Genomic DNA, 23,812 nt, shown 5'->3' with positions numbered 1-23,812 from the left:
GGGGCAAGGGTCTGAAGGAAGTGGGAAGAGGCCAGGCCAGCTGGATGGGGTGAGCTGGGAAGAGCGAAAGGAGAGTCAAATGACTCTACAGAGGCAGGAAGACCTATGGGCATATTAACAGTGAAGCTTCCAGTTCTGATGGCAGCTGTTGGGTTACTTTGATGAAAACCCCAATCCCAAGCCCCCCTCGATAGTCTCAGAAAATTACCACAGTCCATGTTCCTTGGGTGTGTGGTTTCTAAGATCATTCAAAAGAGGAGCTGACTTAGGGGGTATCAGAAACTGACCCAGGGGCCCAGGAACGCAGGAGGTAATGGAGTGCCTGAGAACAAGCCCCTGGGAGATGGCAGAGGCTGGGGGCAGGGTGGAGGGAAGGGAAGGGGGGTGTACTGCCATAGACCATGGACTTAATAGGTGTGTGACTGGGTGTTCAGGACCAGGGGAGTCAGCAGCTGACCTCAGGGTAACAACCAACTTTTCTGTCTCTTAGAGCTCTTCTTACCTCTAAGGTGTTTTCATTTCCCAGCCTCACCTGTCCACACAAGCAGGGGAGCTAGGAAAGGTGTAGAATGGGGACCATGTCAGGTGGGAGGGGAGCTGGGAGGAGGAGTGGAGCTGAGGACACAGAAGGCAGGAATGAATGATGGAAGGAGGACTGCCCTGGACCAGAAAAGCAGCTTGCCCCCCTTTGTTACCACGGAATGGCTGGGGGAGGGGGAAGCAGTCTATTGAGGGGGGCTGACAAATCTGGCACTACATTCCTGTCCTCTTCTCCTCTATTCCCAGGAGCAGGGGCCATCTGGCTACCCAGTTACCCCACCCAGTCCCGCCCCATCATCTTCCTGAAGGTCTAGTGTTCGGCTGCCTCCCCCACTGCCAAACCCCCTCCCAACAAGTCAACGATCCCTTTTTCTTGCCCGACTAGAAGTTCCTTGAGAGTAGGAACAATGTCTGTTCTGGCTCACCTCTGTATATCCCCAGGGCTTGGAACGCACAAGCATTTCAAAAATATTTGTCAAGTGAACGAATGAACAGTTAAAAGCATGACGGCATCAAGGTGATTAAGCTGATTCTCAGCTAGGAATCCCAGGACCAGCATTGGTTACTTCTCCCAGGAGATGCGTGTTAACTCACAGGAAAGGTTCCAGGGAGGGCTCCGGCAGCTGTGGGGAAGACCACTTACTGGCGGGGCCATTTCCCTTGACTGGCTTGCTTGTGCAATGCTGGGGGCCACACATAGCTCTCCCACCCACCTCCAGCTCATCCTCTCCGCCAGGAGAACTACGTTACAGCTCTGCTTCTCGTTTCCACATGAGATCACGGTCTGTGGCCTGAGGCTTCCCTCACAACTGAAGAAATCCAAGGACACTTGGCAGGAGAACATTCCTGCCTGCTACCCACCTGCCACGGGAAAAGGTCAGGCCTGGCCGTGACAGCCGCACTACGCGTAATTCCAGCACACAGTTTTCCCATGGCCTCTCGGTTGCCAGGGTGACCTGGGTTATTCAGTAAGCCTGCTCTTTGCTTTGAACTTGTAAATCTGGAGACCCTGGGAAGGTCTGGCTGCAAGCTAGAGCTACCACTCAGGATCGTCCTTCCAAACTCCTTTCTGTTCAAAAGCAGACCCGTGCGGCATGGCTCCCCAGTTGAGTTGAAGAGACGGGCTCTAAGGCACGTGCAGGGTCGGACAGCTAAGACGAGCAAAAGCAACCAGTCGAAAGGAGAGACTCAGCCGCCCAGGACCTGAACCCCTGGCTCTTTCTTACCCTCTTGTAGTCTGACCATCAGTTTCCAGACTTGTTTAGGGTTCGCAGTGTGACTACTATGAACTTTACTCTTCGGATTCTTAGGGTGACAGCTACTGGGGACAGCCAACATGCTGCAGTGACATTTCTGGAAATTGGAAGACTTGGGGACCGGGCCTTCCACGAACCAGCAGTGTTCACCTTACTTCGCCTCTCTCCCTGCTCCATGTCCGCAACCGCAAAACGGTAATTTTGGTCTAACGAACCCCTGAGGTCCCTTTCAGCCCTGACATTTGATGAGTCCACCTCACTCAAGATAATCTCCGGTACGTAGATAATGGCAGTGATTTCAATCTGCTGACTTCCTTTTCCCCCAGTGCTCTTTCTAGATGGCACAAACAGGTACTGGTCTGAATCAGTTCCAGGACCATGTCCCAAACTCCCATGTGCCCAGCCTACAAGTGACTCCATCCACACCACAGTTAGTTTTGCAAACAGGGGGTCCAAAACTAGAAAAGGGCTAACTATGCCTGGTTTCAAGGCCTCGAATGTATACAATCATCTCTCCATTGTCCATAGGATTGGACGGAACCATAAACACAAAAAATTCTATGCCATGGCTAATCAAAAATGGTTCTATTTTGGAATTAGTGGACATGGCATAATTTTGGAAAGAATCCTCTTCCTAATTATTGTTAAATGTGTCAGATTAATTTTGTTTCAAGTCGTATCAGACTTTGTAAGGTAAGTCTATTTTCCTTTATAAATAATGTGTCCCCTCAACATAGCAGAAAAGAAACAACCTGGAATGAACCTTTGTTGAGATATTCAAGTGACCCTTATTTAAGACACAGTTAAACATTACATATAAGTATGTAAGGGAACCCACCAGCTTCCGTAAGAAAATCCCACTCGGGTCATGCAGGGGTGGAGAGAGGACCTATCTCGGGTTGTTACTCCCTGGGCCTCTAAGGCAAAGGCAGCAATTGATTACCAATAAATTTCCCAAGGGAAGGTGTAACCCTTGAAGGACTTTGTGGTCCAGATGTCCTTTGCAAGTCATTTCTTTTCTCTTTCCAACCCTGAAACATTTTGGTTTGATTTTATTGGGCTTTCATAGGCTTCCCTGCAGACAGACGCAGGTTTGTCTCCTCCGTGGGCTGTAAATCACTCCAACATTCTATTGCTTCTCCTTATTTCTGAGCTATATCAAGACACGAAAGGCATCTTTCAGAAGACACCCAGGGAGAAAGCAACTTGCCTAGAGTCACATGCCAAGAAACAGGATCAGAAATCACGAGTCCTTTGTTCACTGGCTTGTGTGATCTTCCTGGAGGTCACGCTTCTATTCTGCCTGTTGGTCCCACCCTCCATGTGCCCAAAGCCTGATGACCAGTTCCAAATTACCTTCAGATCGTCGGGGATGAAGACCTTGCGTGCTTTCTTGATCATGGGCTGCGGCTTCAGTTCTTCCTCAGAGAACTTGCGTTTGCGAGGGTCAAACATTTCCTGGCCCGGGATGCTGGAGAGGGCAAGGTCTGCCGGGTCTGGCTCGTAGCCCACCGGGACCTGGATGGTGTCGGGATCAATGGGACTCGGCGTATTGCGGTTTGCTGGCAACAGCTGACCTGGAAGAAGGCAGGAGCGCGCATTCAGGAACACCACCGGAGCCCCGCCAGACAGCCACTTGGCACTGCTCCGGGATGCGTGGCAAGAGTCTTCGACTTACTAGGTGACTAACGGTACTTATTTTATGCGTCCTCACCATGCTACTAAGAACACAGCAGGTTGAGGAGGACTTTACTCCTGTCAGATCAGGCAAAACAAAGACCCACACGCATGTTTGCAAACTATTAAATAAAAAAAAAAATGCATGCATTCATTCTTTCCTGTAACACATTCGTGGAGCACCAACTATGTGCCAGGCTCTCTGGTTTTTACCTTTACGGTGTTTTCCAGGCAAGTCAAGGTATCAGACCCATAATGAGTCCGTTAGGATACAGTGAAGGGGCGGGGACAGAAGTAAACCTCACTTCTGGAGCGTGGGGGACAGTACTTGACATGAAGGGGGTTAGGGACGCTTTCTAGAGGTGATACTTGGTGTAGCTGCGACTTGAGACAAACAGTAATTAGCAAAAAAGGTAACCCAGGGACAAAAACAGGCCAGAGGGCCATCTTTTCGAGGGGCCACAAGTCGTCTTGGTGGCTATAGCACGGGCTCAGAGCACCAGCTGGCGTGCAGAAAGACATAATGCAGGAGATGCGGTCAGGAGGGTGCGCAGTGGGGATACTATACCAGGCCCCCAACGTCACTGAAGGATTCTGAGCTGCGGAGGGACAAGCAGAGCTCAGGTTTGGAGAGAGGACTCGGGCGGTGTGAGGACTGGCCTGAGAGGCGCGGCTGGAGACGGGAGCTCGGCTTCCAGGCTGCCGTGATGACCCCCGAGTGGAGCCCCGGGTGCGGTGGGGACAGTGGGAAGAGGGCGGGTTCACGAAGTATCTCACAAATTAGAAAGGACACATCGGGGAGGACCTGACTTCCACGGGAAGGTTCTGCAGGCCCAACCACTGAAACGCACAAACGTCATCCCCCGAACAGCGGGATGTGTCCTCCCGGTGAAAGTGAACTTAGTAACAGCCCGCGATGTTTACGTGGGCGGCCCTGCGTCTTAACTTCTAATTTCCTCTGAATTTTACAATTGCTCCTTCCACACCCAGAGAATAAATGAGAGGAGACAGCCTGGCGGTGTCTGGCACGCCGCTCCCCCATTCCTCACTGCTAATGGTTGGACAACGTGTGAAACATCCTTCAGGTTTCATTAAAACCTACCCCAGGTCGAAGCACGAAGCCACTGGCTCCCATCCTAGCTGAACTGTACAACCACGCTCATCTGCTTTCTGGAAAGGCCTGGTGGGGAGCCTGCAAAATGAATGTTCTGGGTGACCTTTGAGGTCCTCGCTCCGCTTTGAGCTCTCTTTGTATCCTGCTTGCCAAAGAGGAAGAGCTGGGCCCCCGAGGCATTGGCAGAGGACAGAGATTTCTCATTAGCCAAGCTGCAGCTCAGCGACGGCTTCTAGAGACTGCTGGGTTCGGTATTGGATGGTGTCAAGCTGGATTTGATCTTGTGCCTCTTGACATTGCCTCAGACAATGAGCCATATCTGAGTCAAACGGGGATTTTATTTTCCCTTTAGAAATTCTCTTTGAACTTAGTAACAAAGCTCCCCGATGCCCTATCGCTCCCGGCACCGCTCCTTCACCACCTCCCCCACAACACGGGCACACGCTCAGGCATATGTACCCTCTCCTACCCTCTGGAAGCATCTCATGATTAATGCTTCCCAACCCTAACCGCTCCAAGTTACTTCAGCATTCTGTAATGATGCTATATTGCAAAGTTCTCCTTTCCTGCTTTATCAATGTTAAGCTTCACACACACACACACACACACACACACACCCTCTACTGGACAACATGGCCTTTCATGTTTTATCTACTTTATGCCCACCCCACTCCTCGCTGTGGTACCTCCTTCAGAGGTCAGCGTCTACAAAGAGTATTCCTTATTTAACGGTGGCCCTCTGAGACGCGGGGCTCCGACATTCATTCGTGGACATTCTAACAATAACACTGCACATTCAGGCAGAACCTTTCTTGGCTTTCTTTCTCTCCAGACGTTTCTTTCACGGAAGTAGGTCAGGCCTACCTGCAGAATGCAGAAAACCTAACTGGCCCATAGACCAGGTCAGTGGCCTCCCCGGCGTCAAGACAGCAAATGGCAACAGACCTAAGTGAACCTGAGACACACAACCAGGTCCTCTTTCTCCCCACAGATACCCTCGTGCCATCTTGTTCATCTGTATTTTCTAAGGAGTCGACTCTGCCGGACTCACTGCTCCCCCCCTCTTTATTCCAAAATGTCAACAGTGCCCTCGGGTCATGGAAAGGAGGATCTTTATTATTTTGTCGTACGTTGGTGGATTTAAAAACAATTTTTTTTGAAGATTTTATTTATTTATTTGACAGAGAGAGCAAGAGAGCACAAGCAGGGGGAACAGCAGAGGGAGAGGGGGAAGCAGAGCCTGCTGTGGGGCTCGATCCCAGGACCCCGGGATCATGACCTGAGCCAAAACCAGACGCTGAATGACTGGGCCACCCAGATGCCCCGGATTTTCAAAATTTTCACGGAAGAATTTTCAACCTAAGAATGCATCATTATATAAATTTTGTAAACCACTGCAAAATTTCAACAAATGCAGACATGTGTCAAGAAGTGCCCCTCTTCCCTGTCCCCATCCTTCTTGCTTCTCTTCCCAGAGCTGACTGCCCTTAACTGTTGGGGGTGAGCCTTAGGTGTTACACATAAATGATTTAACCCAAATAGGATCATACTACCCACATACCTGAAATTACCTTTTCAATATACCATATACAATTTCCCACGTTAGTACAGATAGAACATTGTTCTTTTTAAAAGGCGAGTAGTACTGGGACGCCTGGCTGGCTCAGTTGGTGAAGCATCTGCCTTCGGCTCAGGTCATGATCCCAGGGTCCTGGGATCGAGCCCCACGTCGGGCTCCCCACTCAGCGGGAAGTCTGCTTCTCCTCCCTCTGTGATCTCTCTCCCTTGCTCTCTCTCATAAATAAATAAAATCTTAAAAAAAAAAAGGGGGGGTGAGTAGTATTTACCTACTCATTCCCAACTGCTGGACTGTTGGCTATTTTTGTAGAGGGGAACCTAGAGGTAGGGGCTGCTCATCCAGAAGGTGTGTGTATTTTGTATTTATGCCTGTACTGCCGAACTGTCATTACCTATTTACACTTGTACCAACATTTAGGAGTGCATTTCTGCACAATGTTAATTTTTAAAATGTTGTCAGTCTGATAGACACGAATATCACTATTGTTTTAATTTGCATTTCCCTTATTACTACTGAGACTGAACACCTCAACTATTTATTTCCTCCGCTATGCACCACCTCTTCCTGTCTTTTGCTCTCTTTTATTTTTTAAAAAGATTTTATTTATTATCAGAGAGGGAGAGAGAGAGCACAAAAACAGGGGGAGTGGCAGGCAGAGGGAGAAGCAGGCTTCCTGCTGAGCAAGGAGCCTGATGTGGGACTTGAACCCAGGACCCTGGGATCATGACCTGAGCTGAATGCAGATGCTTAACGGACTGAGCCACCCAGGCGTCCCTTTTGCTCCCTTTTAAATGGATTTTGTTGCTTACTCATTTGTAAGAACTCTTATAGACTGGATATAATCCTTTCATCTGATCTATCTATAGAGAGGTTTTTCTCCCAGACTGGTGTTTGTTTTCCAACTTTGCTTATAGACTTTTCCACTATCGGCAAGACCTTACATTGTAATGTAGTAATATCTTGGAATCTTCTCCTTTATGGTTTCTAACTTCCTTATCTTCCACCCAAAAATTATATTATAGAGGCACACATATGTATACATCTCTTTATATAGACACATGTATGTATTTATATACGTATATTATTCTCTACTTTTCTCTAATATGACCATAATGGATTTGTATTTTTAGAATTGTGAGTCACCTGGAATTTAGTTTTGCCTATAATATAAGCAAGGAGTTTTGCTTAATGTTTTCCAAATGTCTTAATACAATGATCTCCATAAGGCTTGATACTTGACAAGGCAAGTTCTACACCGCTTATTGTTCTTTGTAGAAAATTTTCTTTGGTATTCTTTTTTTTTTCTTTAATAATGTTTCCTTTTTTTTTTTTTTTTTTAAAGATTTTATTTATTTATTTATTTGTCAGAGAGAGAGACTGAGGGAAAGAGAACACAAGCAGGGGGAGCAGCAGGCAGAAGGAGAAACAGGCTCCCCACTGAGCAAGGAGCCTGATGTGGGACCCAGTGCCAGGACCGCGGGATCATGACCTGAGCCGAAGGCAGACACTTAACTAACTGAGCCGCTCGGACGTCCCTGAAAATTTTTCTTGGGTATTCTTATACTCTTCAAGATGAATTCCAGAATATACCTATTAAGTTATATTTAAAATTATTATTGGCATTTTTGTGTGGTTTTTTTTTTGAGATTTTTGAATGAAGACTGCATGAAAGCTATGAGTCATTCTGGGGACAAGTGAGGTCTTTAAAATACTCAGTATACCCATGGTATAACTGTCCATTTTTATTTATTTTTATTTTTTTGGTCTTTTTCTTATATCTAGCAGTTAAGGCTTATAGTTTTCTTCATTTTAACTATTCACATTTATTCCTAGGAATAGCTCTTAAATGTTTTATAGTAGTTGTTCCTAGTGTAAATTTTCTAGGATGCCTCCTAATTGGTTATTGCTGGGGTCGAGGAAGCTACTGGTTTTAAAACGCTGGGTTTATATCCAGCCACTTCACTCTCTTATTAGTCCTAATTGCCCTAGCACTGCCAACTTGGTTTTCTAAGAGAAAACTAACCTAACCTTATCTTCTGCCTCTAGGGACAATTGTTGCTTCCTTTCCGTGTTGATAGTTCCTACTTTAATAAACCCTCACTGCGTTCCCTGGGCTCTGCAAGACGAGGAGGAGTGACATGGGTGCAGACTAGAGATGGCTGTCTGTCCCAGCCTTTAATGGGAAAAGGTTTTAATACTTGCTAGGAAGTGTTCAAGCATGAAGGTTTGTTTCCTAGCAGTCTGACGAACTAAGGCACTTCCAACATATTTTTTTTTTTAAATCAGAAACTGTGCATTACATTTCCTCAAATGCCTTTTTAGAATCTGTTGAGAGGATCGTGCGGTTTTCTCCTGTACTTGTTAGGTCTGAGCCTGGGGTTTCTCTAAGGCCTGCTTTGAACGATCGGGGTACACCAGACCAACCCCATCGTGTGGACGCTGCAGTTTGCAGGCACACTGTTTCCTTCTTTTTAAAAACATCCTGATGAAAGTCACTTCCAAAAGGGCCAGCGAGGATTTCTGGAGGAAAGGGTGGGACAAAAGAACTTAAATCTGGAAGAAGATTAGAAATTACCTTCAAACCCACTTTTGCCACAGATGAGGCATGACTAAACCTCCGAGTCCTGCCACTGAAGACCGGCGATTTCTCATGTACGTTAACAAGAAGCTGGCGTCTTGTGTTGCATCAGCTGATGGGCTAGAAGTCACCGGGGAATGGGGCAGCAGCAATCTGTGTCCTTATCTCCTTCAAGTCAATGGTTTGTTTAATTTATGGCTGCATCAAAGCAATAATCAGTCATAGCTGTCGTTGCTATTTCAGCCTCAAGGCTAATTGCACCGCCTCCAACCTTCCAGTTGTGCTTCTTGTTCAGGTAGTTAAGTAAACAAAACCTTAGATCTGCAGCAGTAATGTCAGGACAGATAACACTCCAGTGTTTATCACTGGCGAGCATTATTCTCTATAAAGGATGGCTGAGAAGAGAGAGTAATCTGGTTTGGGCTCAAGTGTTTTCCATTAGCACTGGAGGGTGAACTGCCTCGTGATTCCAAGACTGTTTCCAGATCTGGCTCCAAGCTCCTCCTCTCCTCTTCATAACCAGTTTGTGGTCCGTTTGCTTGCCATCACCTTCCGGACCCTGGATGGCTATCATTTGGTTTGAGATAGCACCGTTGACCCTCTTCGCGCCCACTGCTTTCAGACGAAAAGTGCCAATCGGGGGTCACAGCCTATTTCGCTACAAAACACCCCTGCTTCTGAGAAGCCCTTCCATTACAGGGAGCCAATTAACTTAGAAGAACGTAGTAACACTAGCGAGTCCCTAAAGAGTGCTCACGATATGTACAGGGATTAAATAAGAATCTCACAAGTACCTCCGAAGGACATGGGCTTTGTGGACCCCGAGGCCCATTAGCCCGACTCTGTTTCGACGGCAGGAACCTCTTCTCTTGTTCATCAAGCAAGTCTGCAAAAGCAGGTGCGTCCTAATGGTCAAAGGCCTCACCCTTCCCTCTACCCATGTTCTGTTCCATGTGGCTTTGCAGTTCTAGACAGAGTCTATTTCCCTATGCCTTGCATCTGGGCTGGCATTGTGACTTGCACTGGCCAACAGAGTGTGACAGCCGTGACAGTGTCAGCTCTGAGGCTGGACCTAAAGAGACTGTGCATACTCCGGCTTCTCTCCAGCACTCTGTCACCCCGAGACATGCTCGGTCCAGCCTACTAGGGAGCAGAGGGCGCGTGGGCATGGGGAACAGGCCAGTTTAGGTCAGCTCCCTCGAGGTGCAAGTCCAGCCCTGCTCAGCAGAGCCACCTGACGGACCCATAGCGTTTCCAGGTAAGTAAACAATAAGCCTTCATTTGTGCAGGTGACCACCTGGTCGATACAATCATGAGAACAGATGAGTGACCTACAAGGCTGAGCTACCACCTGCAGGGAGCTGGTTATACAATAACATTAATAGTCTCGCAGGGGTTTCAACATACGGGGTACTGGTGAAAGTGTGAAGGGAGCCAGACTTGGGTTTGAATTCTGATTCTGCCACCAGTAATGTTATAAACTTGGGTGCTGGTGAATACGGGACCAGAAAGAAATACCCCCCCCATTTCCTAGTAAGGTCTGTTTTAAGAAACAAGAACTGTTGGTGCCCCCTCCTTTCTTTTATTTCCCTCTCTGAGTTTCAATTTCTTCATCTGCAAATGAAGATTACTATGCCAGCCTCATAGGGTTGTGTGAAAAATGAATGAGATAACGTATATATAAATAAAATGCTTCACACAATGCATAGTACCTGGAAAGTACTCAATAAACGATCTAGATATGTGCACAATTACACAATATAGATACTAGAATCAGAGATACTTAAAAAAAATGAAAGACTATGCCCTCTTGTCCAAGCCCGCCCAGTCTCCCCCGAACTACTGCCACATCCCCCTAACGGCTCTTCTTCCTCGCATTCGTGTCTCCACAATGCACTCTCCACGCAGCTACCAGAAGGTATTCTAAAAATGCAGACCTATGCAGGGCACTCCCCCATACCAAAACCCTCCAAAGGCTTTCCATCGCCACATATGATAACATTCAAGACTCCCCCTCACTCAATATGCTTAGCCATGCTGGCCTTCTTTCTGCTCCTCACATACCCCAAGCAGGACCCCACCCAGGCCTTTATGCTCAGCCTTCCCTCCCGCTAAACCCTTCCTCCCCTGCTGTCCGCCTGCCCAGTCCTTTTGCATCATTTAGACTCCAGCTCGCGGCGTCACCTCGATCCTGTGACTTGCCCCCGCACCCTGCCTTTCCCACCACCCATCTGATCACCTTTACAATACTTATCTCCACCCAAAATCATCTTTTGTGTTTGCTTGATGTTCGCTGACCGCCTCCCTCCACCTGCACGGAAACTCCATGGGCCGGGGACCCTGTCTCGTTTGCTGCCGTATCCCCAGCTTCCATACGGAGCCTGCATGGAGGTGGTGCTCGGTACGCACCATTGAGGAACCAGAAATAAATACTCCCAGATCCTAACAAGGACTGTGTCGGGAAACAGGGACTCTTTTCTCTTTTTATTATATTTTGCAAATTGTCTGTAATGAGCATCTTTCACTTTCCAACGCTATGGGTCCTAACTTTTTAAAGAATGGGCTCTGCTTCACTTGGCACATAATACTTTCAGGAGCCTGTGTGAAACGTGGTCGAGAGAAGACCACTTGAGTCCCTACAAAAGAAGAAGAGGAAGGAAAGGAGGAGAGGAGGAGAAAGAACAGACCAGAGAGAGATGGGAGAATGGGGCAGAGGAAGAACAGAAAGAGCGAGAAGGGGGAATCCAGAAACTAAAGAAGGAATACAGGATGCGTGAAAGAAGAAGTGGAAGAAGGGGGGAGGGAGGGAGGAGGAGAATGTGGAAGGACAGAAGGGCATAAAAAGGAAGAGAAGGGAGAGAGAAAGAAAGAGGATGGGAAAGAAAAGGGTTAGCTGAAGACTAAAATGGGAAATGTCCTTCTGGATCCCAGCTGCTGGGAATTGGACATGACGCTGACACTATTCAAGTGTCCTGAGCCTTACAGAGCAGACGCACATGGACGTGAGGCAAAAACGAATCTCTCTCTCACACCCCCCCCACACACACCCTTTGTGTCCGATTCAGACAAGGCACGTGCCACCTGTGACCGCTGAGCAGGTGAGCCAAAAGGCTCACTACAAAGATGGCTTTCATCTAAGCAGTTCTTCGCCCCTGACTCCCTTCATGCAGTAAGACCATCAGCAGAAAGCTGGGTGAGGCTTGATGCTGAAAGGCCAGCTCAGTCCCTGACGTGTGACCATCAGTGACCATGTCGTGCCATCCTGTGGGCTGGGAGGTGGGCACGCCCCACCCACTGGGTGATCGCTCTCAGTCCTCCCGACGGCTGACTGGGTGGGGCCCTTACTCCCCAGCAGGTCCCCCTGACGGCCGCCTCATCTAATCCTCACAATGGCTGTGTGAATGGGCAATTATTAGTATCCTCCTTTTCCGGATGTGGAAATAAAGTGGAAACTGTTTAAGACAAGCTCAGAAAGGCTAAATAATTTGCCAAAGGTTGTCCAACTAGCAGATGAAACAGGAACTCGCCTCCCCATTTTTCTGACTCTGAAACCCAAGCTTTTGTTACTGTTTTTTTTTTTAAAGATTTATTTATTTTAGAGAGGGGGGAGGGGCAGAGGGAGAGAGAATCCCAAGCAGACTCCACACTGAGCCCAGAGCCTGACCCTGGGCTCGATCTCACAACCCTGAAATCATGACCTGAGGTGAAATCAAGCGTCTGACGCTCAATCTACCAAGCTACCCAGGTGCCCCTGAAACCCAAGTTTTTAATTGTGCAAATGCCCCAGAAGTGGAGGCCAGAGAGCCTAACCCTGCGTCGGTGGAAACCAAGGGACTCTGTGCTTCCGGAGCAAGAGTCCTGTGTTGGACCTGGGCTAGGAGCCTAACGTACAACATTCCACTGAACCGTCAGCCCACCCCCCAGGGGCGGATCATGCCCCACATTTTATGGATGAGGAAACATTTGGTCAGAGAGGTGAAACCACCTGCAGCTAGAAATCTGGGGGGAGGGGCAGGGTCAGGTGGACATCAGATTCAAGTCCCCTCGATCCACGGCCCATGCTCTTTCTACTCTGCTTTCCTCTCAGAGGAGCAGGAGGAGACGGGGAGGCCCCCGCAGGTTCCCTTCTCTCCAGCCCAGCATGGGCAAGCAGCAGATGGACCCCCAAAGAGGTGGTAAAAGCCCCTGGACAAGGGCCCCCAAGAAGTTATGGGCAGCCAGCCACTCATTTCCACTCCCTCTTCTTCCTTCTCTTCCCTCCGTCCACCACCTCAGTCCCCCTGAATGGCCAGACTGTGCTGAGGGCATGTTTGCCTTTGACGAGGCCACTGCTGGCCACAGGGTCAGGGCTCCTGTCAACACTGTGTCTCGCTCACTGGCATCTTTAACCAGCTTCGGGATAGCCAGAGACCACACCTCAGGAAGAGAAGGGCGAGGATCGTTGGCACAGAGGGTGTCTAGCATATTGTTGTGTGGATATGAAGTTGGCTTCAAAGGTCGCTTCATGGGGGAGGCGTGTTCTGCCTCTATGCCCTGAAATGAGCACTGTGTCAGTGAGTGCTTGGTCTGGGTTTGGGCAAACAGCTGGAACTCTGTTCTGAGGCTCAGCTCCGGCCTTCATCTCTCCGCTTTGACCTGTCCTGTGAGACAGCAAGTTTCATCCAAAAGCTCAGACAGACTTGGATGCATCATGGCTTTGCCCCTAAATGGCTCCGTGGCCTGGGGCTGTCGCTGCAGCAGGCAGAGTCTTGTTCCCTCATCTGCCAAGTGGGGCTGGACGGGATGGGCAGCGGAGACGGGAAGGCAAGCCCCGCGGTGGGCACGGAGTCCACCTGTCCCTCCCGTACGCTCCCCAGCGCCTGTTCTCCCGTAGCTGCAGCCCCAGCGCCCATGTCCCCCTGGGTGACCCCGTGTCCAGGACAAGCACTTTGCCCTGGGATTGCGCATCGGGACCCGAAATGGCCCTGACTTGACTAGGCAGCTCCTAACTTGGCAGGAGCTGGGACCGGATTAACAAGGCCTCTCATTCCGAGGCTGTTTATCATCACGCTTCCTGCCAACGGTGTCAGCAAGAAAGCTGCCTCCTTGAACTGACTGAAAGGTGAAGCCAGAGGAGCTCATGACCACAGCCTGTTGCAAGTCAGTCAAACAGGGGGCGGAGCAGACGTTCCAGCTAGTGGTCAGGACACAAGTGGGCCCACCAGCCTTCTCGCCACGGCCCCTGAGACCCGGCACCCTCCATCTCCTCCCCTGCAGGCCAAGGGCCTCTCTGCATCGCCGCCACAGCACCCCAGCATGTAGAGAAGTCAAAAACGGGCCAGAAACAAACTCAGGGCCAAAGACTGAGGCCCAAGTGAGGCGTATCTCAGGCAACCTTGGCCCCTAGGGTGGGTATGGAGGGCCATGAACAGGGCACAAGGGGCCCGGTCCTCGTCCCACACACTCATGCCCCTGCCCCCACTGCCCCACAAAGTTGTGGCGCTACGGTGGGAAAAGATCAGACCCCCTCTGCCCACGCAGGGAATGCATGGCGCAGACCCAGGAACGAGAAGGTGAAATCCCAGCCACCCGCTGGCTAGCTCCAAGTCTTCAGGTTGTTTTGTGGTCCAGCTCTCCCTACTGGAGGAGGGGAGGCCCAATCCCTCCCTAAGTTGCCACAGGGACGGTGGGAGTGGCAAAGAATGACCACTTCAAGCCTCTCTGCAACTCCACGCCCCAGAAGACAAGCAACAAGAGACACGTGGATAGGACCAAATGGATCCTGACGTCGAGTCCCAGACCCCTGCCATGGGATGCATGGTGGCGATGCCATCCAGACCCACCCCTTTCCACAGACAAGCTGATGGGGAGCAGCTCCTGCCTGCCCTTACCGCTGCATGTGGACCCAGTTCGCAGCACACTGCGTCTCTATGGCCTCATTCCACTCTCCTGACAACCCTGGGAAGTGGGTAGGACCAATGGGCATATTTTCCAATGGAGAAAGTGAGCCACTAAGCAATTTCCCTCAGTCCCTGTAGGATGGGGCTACTTTTTGATCAAGCAGAGAAACAAGTTCTCCCAACCTGGAGTCTATTTTCAGAGGCTCTTTTCATTTTTAATGACAATGTTCACCACTAGAATCAGCACCACCTAGGTCCCTGGAGTCTCTTTAATTGTCTGAGTTGGTGAAAATGTGCAGGCCTAGTCATTTGAAACCCACAGTTTTCAAAGTGCTGCCATGGCGAGTTATTAAACTGCCTATTCTCCTTTGGGCTATGTTAAATTTTTTGTTTGGATTTAGAGGAGGGAATGAAACAGGAGAGCAGATAAGGGGAGAGGCTTGCTGACGCTCCCTGCAAACCAGGGAATCTGCACCAAACAAACCGCCCACACTCTCCCCGAGCAACACCCTTCCTCCTCTCCCCAACCCCCAAACCAAACCAAACAAACATAGGAAGAAAAACAGGATTGTTTTAAAGCCCGAGTTTCCGGATGAACATGAATAGGATTCAGGTGTGTCTGTGGTTCTGCAGCTTCTCAAGGAGATTCACAAAAACTCTTTCCTGTGTAAGACTCCAAGCTGAGCACCCAAAAGTAAACATGCTTTTCCAAAGCCTCCTTTGCCTTGGCCTGGGGCCAGAGCTCTGTGTGGCTGTCTCCTACCAAAGTTCATAGAGTCCTGGCCTGATCTGGGCATCACTGCACATTGCCCCCAGCCTCACTGTCACCTCTGGGCCAGGGTGTTTAGACCAAACCCATCCTCCCTTAGCCTCTCATGCCTGCCAACTGTCCATTTCTCTATCCCATCAGGCTTCAAATATTAACCACACACCTCTCATGCAGGAGGGAGAAGTGAGCTGTGGGTCCAGACCCAAAGAGTCCATCACTTATGGAAACCTTGAGGAGACTCCCTGGGCTTCCCTTTGACCTCCCCCATTAAATAACAGGATGTGTGACTGGAATGACAGCAAAGGCTTATTCCAGCTCTGGCAATAAATTATCCCTGCAGCTCACAGGAGGTTTTCCCTTGTGGTTTAGAGCCCTGTTTGGGGCCAGCTGCAGGTCATTCTACAGAGGACTCAGACAATTGTGATACCTTCCTAACTGGTCTCTCTGCCCCCAGCAAACCCATCGGCCGACACGGCCACCAGGTCACTCTTCCTAGAACATCTTCAGGATCAAAAGTACCCAATGGCATGCCACTGCCTCCCAGTTTAACCAAAGATAGTCAAGGACCTCCTGACTCAGGCACATGGCCCTCACCTTGTAGTCTCTGCTCAAGCCAGGCTGCTCTGCCTTGCTTCCTGGACATCCTTGGTTCACATCCTCTCTACGTCTACCTGTCCCATCAGCCATCAGGGTCGAATTCAAGCCCTCCTCCTACTGATTGCCCCAGTGCTGGTGGCAAATTTTAACTTCCCTCGCACTTAGTATCTAGATCACATTGCACTAAGTACACGCCAGCCTAGAATTTTTACCAGATTAAGTCACTCTATAACTTCTCAGCAATTACCTATTCTCAAATTAGATTGGAAATCTTTTCAGGGAAAGGCCTTGCCAATGCCTTGCAAAAAAGATGATTAGCGCCTGGGTGGCCCAGTGTCCAACTCTTGATTTTAGCTCAGGTCATGATCTCAGGGTCCTGAGATCTAGCCCGTGTTGGGCTCTGGGCTCAGCAGGGAGCCTGCCTGAGGTTCTCCCTCCTCCCTCTTCCTCTGCTCCTCCCCCCATGCTCTCTTTCTCTCTAAAATAAATAAGTCAATCTTTAAAAGAAAAACAGAAAACATTCATTCGTGTAACTAACATTCACTGAGCACTTACTATGGACTAGGCTCTGAGAATTTATAAATGAAACCCAACCCCTGGGAGCATACAGACTGGAGGCAGAAACAGTGAGCAAGGAGATGATGAGAATATAGTTGCTAAGTGCTCTGAGAGAGCCTTGCCCAGGGAACCAAAGGTTGGAGTTCAAAGGTTGATCATTAATCCAGATCCTTGCAGAGATTGCAGCGACATCAGCAATAGTTGCTCTGATGGAGCTGGCATCTTGGTGGACTCCCGAAATTGGCCACACAAGTCAAGGCAGGGGTGGTCAAGGCAGAGGGAACAGAATATGTGAAGGCCTGAAGATATGAGAAAATTCATGGGCCAGTCAGGGACCTGAATAGCTGGCCTGGTGGGAGCTCCGAGGGCAGAAAGAGAGGTAGGAAGAATGGAGACCAAAGAATGGCTTCAGGTGCTCAGATCTTATTGTCAAGGGAATGGGAGAAATGGATGAAATATTGCTGTGGCACCCAAGTGGATGAGGGATCAGAGGGGGACTGGAAATGAGGGTCCCCCGCAAAATGGCAGAGGGCTGGGTAGGTGCAAGAGTTACTGATGATGTGTGTTCACTATGAGCCAACTCGATATGGGAAAAAGGGGAGAGAGCAAGGTAAACTTGTAGGTTTCTGACCTGGACAGCGGGAAAGGAGGTGGTTAAAATTCACTGAAAATAGGGAATACAGTGGAGTGAGCACATCCGAAGGAAAAGACGGTGTCTGGTTGTGGGCCCACTGAGTCTAGGTGCCAGTGTATTCCAGATGGAGAGGCTGAAGCACATGGATCTCAGCTTTGTCCACAAGTCTAGACTTCCAGAGAGCAACCCCACAGGACCCCCAGGAGAGGACACAGAGCATGAAGAAGGGCAGAGAAAAGATCCTAGGGGAACACTGACATTTTAAGGACATGTAGGGCCGGGGAGAAAAGCACTCCATGGAGGATGCTTCGGAGAGGCCAGAGACAGAAGAGGTAAACTAGTTTTTGGACAAGCTGGTGAAATGGGACTGACCAAAAAGATGGTTCTCCTAATTATATTGTTAATCCCTGATGGGCAGTCACTGTGCTTCCTAATCAAGGAGCTACATTATTACCTCCATTAAACAAATGAGAAAACAATACAAGACAGGTCAAGTAATTTACTCAAGGTCAAATAGTTGGAAGAAGCTACATTCAAATTAGGGTAGCTCTAAGGCCCTCATGTTCTTTCTACATCTCCACCGGTACCATATACACCTACCTGCAAAACTGGGGCCAAAGGCTGGTGTCCAAAAATTTCCTTCAAGCAACACTCCCAGGCCCCTGCATGTGGCAGGGATCCTAGGGTTCTGACATGCATCTTGGGATGTCAGGTGTCTACTTTCCAGTCTCTGCAGGGGTATTTTGTGAGGGGTGCTTGCAAGGGCGTTCCTATGCTGAGCAACCCAGCCTGATAGAGGTATTTCCCTTTGCTGTGTGTCCATTACACCTACTGCCTGAAGTTCCCACAGCAGCTTTTTATTTTTGCATTCTTGGTCTGGCCAGCGTATGTTGGGAGGGCATGAGCGGTGGAGGCAGGGAGGGTGATGGCTGAGAATGCCTGGAGAGATCCCCTCTGCAGCCACCGTCAGAGACGTCTGTGCCACAGGCTGTGTATATAACACGGAACAGGGACATTTTCTCTCACTCCTTATTAGTTAATGATCATTCTGAACGGTTGCTGAATTAGAGTTGCTAGGCTATAGGAACTGCCGGGGGTGGGGGGCGGTTATGCTAAATCGGGGATGTGGATTCTTGGGGGGGGGCGGGAAGTCAACCTAATTCCATGGAGTCAGCTGTTATCTAAATGAAACGGATGTACCCCAAGCGTCTCATTTGGGGTGAGGTAAGCAATCCCCTAATAGCTCTAGCCCTTTGTAATTGCCCCCCTGGGGGCGGGGGAGGGCAGGGGGTACTTCAGCTTCATGTAAGTATTCACTGCACAAGTCTCGTCATTGCCCGACCGGCATCCACCTTTGTGATGCGGCGTCACGGAAGGAATTACATTATAAAGTGACGGCTTGGTCTCAGGCATGTAGGGAGAGGGAAAGGGAAAGCTATGGAGTAAAATACATTGTTTACAGCGGTCTACTGATTTTTACATTCAAACGCAAGCCAAGGCCTGGGGAAAGGCATACACTCAAGTTTTCTTAAATAAATTCAAGTCCCACCTAGGGGAAAAAAATAAAGCCAAACAGCCACTGATTCACGTGAGGAATAAAAGTGGAGGGGTTTATTAAATCTAGTTCTTACCGCCATGTTGGTGGGGAGGGGGAGACACAGGTAAATTTCCAGCCATATTTATAAGCCTGCGGTAAGTCAGCCTATAGTCCTACAGTTCCTTAACATACACTACCATAATATCCTAGACCAGACAGTTTCCTAGGAATGTGTGGTTTCAGAAAAACTGAAAATTTTCCACCTTGCACAAAGGGTTTGTAGCCAAGCTAAACCCATCTGGCTCCTGCCTGATGTGGTCTATGGAGAAATCGGCACAGGATTTCTGCCTTTACATTTCTCATGGGGTGAGATCTGTGTGCCTCTTGGGTAAACAGAAACTAGACACCAAGTCAATATCAAACACTTTCTCCTTTAGTTCCTCAAGCCAGCGCCCACCAGGACCATGCATGCGAAGGGAAGTCCCACCACAGTCTAAGTGGACAAAGAATAGCCCAGTACCTCTGAAATCCTTGGCCTTTCAATGTGTTGATAATCCCTCCCCCCACGCCAATCAGCTCAGATTTCCTAACACAAAACTCCTTGTCGACAAGGACACTGACTATAAGGACATGTTGGGCAAATGACAGGTGGGAGGGGCAGAAGTCAGTACTTCTTGTTACAGGAAGACAAACCGTTCTCAGGTGGGTAGGGGTGTGAGGGGTGAAGGTGTCATGCAGCTTCCTAAAGCCACACAGCAAGGGACACGCTCTCTGGCAGCTGCTCAGTGGACAGACATAGAGAAGAGGATGGCAAGACATGGCCTCAGGGGGGAGAAAAAAAAACTAAAGGTTGGTGAATTTTTTTTTTCTGAAACAGGCTATGAGAGAAGATCAATAACTGCAATAATTCACGACCCTGAGATCACGACCTGAGCCAAAATCAAGAGTAAGATGGATAATTCTTAAAGCCAGTCTCCTGGAGAAGAAATGTCTATTCCCTCTCTCTCTCACCCTCTCCCTCGCCCTCCCCTCTTCAATCTATTGAAGCTAACTAAGCAAGAGAAAGGAGACAATTTAATTCCCGGAGCTGGCAAGCCGTGTACCAGCCTGGGGACTTTTCATACTGAAATCAGAGAAGGAGGTATTGACTTTGAATACCCACAAACTCCCCCTACTTCTGATGGAATCTGAGGCCACACCAAAAGGAATGAAATGATTCTTTCTTAAAGGCCTATATAAAGAAGAAATGGGTTATGGCTAAATAATTAAAGGAGAGTGAGAAAAGTATCAAACTGTACCTAGGTGTTCACTCTTCAGCTCTTGTAGCTTGAATCCCACACTATTTTAATACAGATTCATTTAATGTTTATATCTGTCTAAATAAAGACCTCTAGCTCAACAGCGACTTCAGAGAAGACGGATGATTCCATTTCTCCAGTCGACCACATTAAGGCAAGTCTCGCTGCATGGATCTGAAAGGGCCTGACCAAGGCATCATCATTTAGAAGCACGGTCTCTTAATTTTACCCCCTCTAGGTAAGGCCGCAGTCCCCAACCCTGGCTACGGACCAGATTCACCTGGGGAGCTTTTAAAAAATAGAGATGCACCCCTCCCACTTCAGTCAGAAGCTCTGAAAAGGGGACCTGGGCTCTGTAGCTTTGCCGTGTTTCATTTGTTTTGTTTTGTTTTAATGAAAGAGGAAACAGTCTTCTCACACACCTTTGGTGGGAGTATGAGCTAGAACAATTCCTTTGGGTCCTATACACTTTGATCAAGCAATTCCACATCTAGGAATTTAAATGTTAGATATGCCACCCAAATGTACAAAAAAAAAAAAAAAAAGGCAACCGAGGATGAAAAGAAGCTAAAGGTACTTGCAAAATAAGCTACGGCACATATCCTGACAGTGGGATTCCACGTAGCTAGTGGGTCTATACATGCTCTTATGGAAAGATATCCAAAAAGCATTAAGTAAAAAGGGGAAGTTGCATAACATTATGGATCTCTATGTGTAGTATACACACTAATTTTTTTTTTTTTTTTGAGAGAGAGCCCACGAGAACATGTGTGTGAGCTAGTGGGGGGGGGGGGCGGTGACGGACAGGAGGAGAGGGAGGGGCAGAGAATCTTAAGCAGGCTCCATGCCCGGCACGGAGCTGGAGATGGGGCTCCATCTCACAACACTGAGATCATGACGTGAGCCAAAATCAAGAGTAAGACCCTTAACCAACTGAGCCGCCCAGGCGCCCCAGTATGCACACTATTCTATAGCTAGTGTGTGTACACACATATATTTCCATATTCCCATACACACATGCGCACGCGCTTATAAACACAAAGAAAATGGAAGACTGTCCAAGAAACTGTTGACACTTAAGTCTGGGAATGAGATATAAGAACTCAAGCTGTACACTTGTACAGTTCTGACTTAATTTTACGGTCACATATTACTGTTGTAATTCAATATTTTAAAATACATGGTTGCAAAGAGCTCCACTGGCAACTCTCACATGGGGCCAAGGCTGAGAACCAATGATCTAGGGGAAAGAGCCCCTATGGATGTAAGGAGATCAGTCACTCAAGCCGGTTAAAGAAACCCACCGCCTACACAAGCAGAGTATTCACACCATGTCATACTTCGGACTTGCCAGAAGATGGCGCCCCAGAGGCAATCATCCAGCTCTTCAGTCAAAACTTGTCAAAACCAATTTTTCATTAACCCCAGTCCTCTTACTACTCTAAGGGCGATTTTATGTATGCCCAAAGCATTCTTTGCTGCTGCTTCCATAAACAGAGGTTTACACATATTTATGTCATATATATATATATATATATACATTCCCCCCTCCCCCACAAAAATCCACGGGCCGTTCAATATACTCAAATACAACACTGGGGAGATGATTTCCTGAAAGGAATTGGCAATGCTTGCTCAGACCACCCCCTCCTTCTCTGCACTGTTTCCCTGTTGTCTTTGCTCTGGTTTACTCATCTCCTTATCTTATTCCAGAGTCAACGCCACAAAGGCAGGCGGTAATCAGCCATGTGGGGGCATTTGTCCTTCTAAATCTATCCACACCTTTGGCCCAGAAAGTATGGGGCACAGGGCAGCCCAGGGCAAGTGCCACGAGTTTTTCTGCCCTCCCACTAACACTGATTTTCTGAAAGTGGGTGTGTTGCCACAGCAACTGTCAAATCACATCAATTATGCCGCCTCTAACCTCCCAACATCTTCTTTAAACATACCACGCTTGAGACACGTGGCTGGAAAGTGCAGAGCATCAGGCCCCTCACTATACAGCAAAGTTTCCTTCCTCTGGGTCGGAGGGAGTTAGCCACTTTGTGGATTCACCACCATATACATTCTTTTTATTCTCCCCCCCCCCTTTTTTTTAATTCCAGTTCAGTGTTATCACATAACACTATGATCCGAATTGTTTCCAGTGCACTTTTTTTCTCTGCATATTTAATAGAGACTAATTCTTAACACCAGTCAAGAAAAACTCAATGAGTCACTTAAATGTATCCTTCCTATTAACATAATTTTTGCTCATTCTTCAAGACACAATCAAGGATTATCTCTGACAGTCTCTCTACACCCCATTCAGAGCTGACCACTCTTGCCTCCAGAGCTTCCCAAGTTCAAGGGCCAGAATCTTTCTTATCTCTGAATCCCCAACACCTAGTTCAGTGCCTGATACGCAGTCAGCTCTCAGTAAATATCTGGTAAGAAAATGGGTAAACGCACTCCAAAACAAATGTTCATTTGCTTGTGGTTTTCCATTAATTTTTATTATGTTATTAAATAACAGGGATCATGACGTGATGACCGGGTACCAGACTTGCAATTAAGACCTAAACAACGCATTACGAATCCCTTTTAAGAGGGAGAATACAGAAAGTTTCATCCCTAAGACTTTTATACCATCTTCTTTTTCATTCTTGTTTTTTTCTGATCCAAGAAGTGCATTGAAAGGGAGGCTTCTCCATATGGGGAGAAGCAACGAAGCCCCAAAGAAGGAAGCGACCACATTCCTGGAGTCCTCGCCAGGCAGCCTGACATCTGGTCCGCACTCGGGGAAAAGAGGCCACATCCTCACATGGAGATCTATTTTTGCATTCCAAACTGCTGATGCTTCACTCATACAACTCGCCTCACACACAGGAAGGGGAAGGGAACCAATATTTACCAAGTGCTGGCGGCATGCTCTCTGCTGCTTCGCTTACACAGCCCTCCAGAAGACATCAGCCCCATGTTCTGGGTCTGCGAGGAGCTCTCACCAAGCATGTTTCTGAGAAGCACGCGGAGGGGAACGCGGAGTGAGCGCCTCCAACTGCTTCCGTTCACCGGCCGATGGCCCATGCAGAGCCGGTGCCCAGCACCTCCCCGTAGCCACGCGTGCTTCCCCCCAGGACTTCTCCAGAGGGCGGAACGGGAAACCCGCGTGTCTCCGGGTGCACTGGGGCAGGGCCGCGGAGGGTGGGCCCCAGCAGGCTGAATCCTGACTTGACTTATGCAAACTGTGCTACGGGCTGAGCTCAGAGGCATTAAATGTTCCTACTACCCCACTACAGCGCCCCTCTGTCTTCCCGGATCAGCGTGCTTATCACTTCCTGGTGTTTCACCTTTAAAACTATATTGCCCCGCACGGTGGATCAGAGAGTCATACGAAGGTGCAGAATTCACTTTTCAGTGAAATCCTTCCTGATTGATCAGGAAAGCCTGTATTTTGAAAACCAGCTTCTCTGTGTCCTTTAAAATCAGACTCCCGGGGACTGGCCGAGAACGGAGGACCGCCACGGACACGCACTCGGGTCCAACTGTGGTGGCTCCACCTGTCTGCATCCCGTCCACAGCTAGCTTCCGGGGTCGTATGTGCCCCTGTGTTGTACCACGGACGCAGGTGTTCACACGTTCCAGGACGTCCGCCTTCCACAGGCCAAGTGCCTTCCGCCCGGAAGCGTGGCCGCGTGTTCCAGCCCCGAATCCGCTGAGCGTGCTCCCTCCAGCGTGTATTCGGTTCCCTGGGCCTGTTTTCTCACCTGTGAAAGGACGCCGATAGTGCCCACTGAGCACTAATAAGAGTACTGCC

At 48.8% G+C, this 23,812-nt stretch overlaps 1 protein-coding gene across 4 annotated transcripts in view; it reads right to left on the bottom strand.

The window, feature by feature from the left end:
* The window catches only part of HLF (HLF transcription factor, PAR bZIP family member), a 52,129-nt gene that overhangs the window by 4,053 nt on the left and 24,264 nt on the right, over positions 1-23,812 (bottom strand). For all 4 annotated transcript variants that reach the window (XR_015721310.1, XR_015721311.1, XM_045773007.2 and 1 more), the window contains one exon: positions 3,153-3,373. Coding sequence is in view for 2 of the 4 variants with exons in the window: in XM_045773007.2 (XP_045628963.1) it covers positions 3,153-3,373 (221 nt within the window). In the remaining 2 variants the exon portion in view is untranslated. The remainder of the gene's footprint in view (positions 1-3,152; positions 3,374-23,812) is intronic.

The sequence above is a fragment of the Ursus americanus genome, chromosome 23 (genome assembly GCF_024610735.1).
Source record: "Ursus americanus isolate L20-20 chromosome 23, mUrsAme1.1.p, whole genome shotgun sequence".
Taxonomy (NCBI): Eukaryota; Metazoa; Chordata; class Mammalia; order Carnivora; family Ursidae; genus Ursus; species Ursus americanus.
The sequence above is the reverse complement of the archived record's forward strand: the minus strand, read 5'-3'. Positions and strand labels throughout refer to the sequence as shown.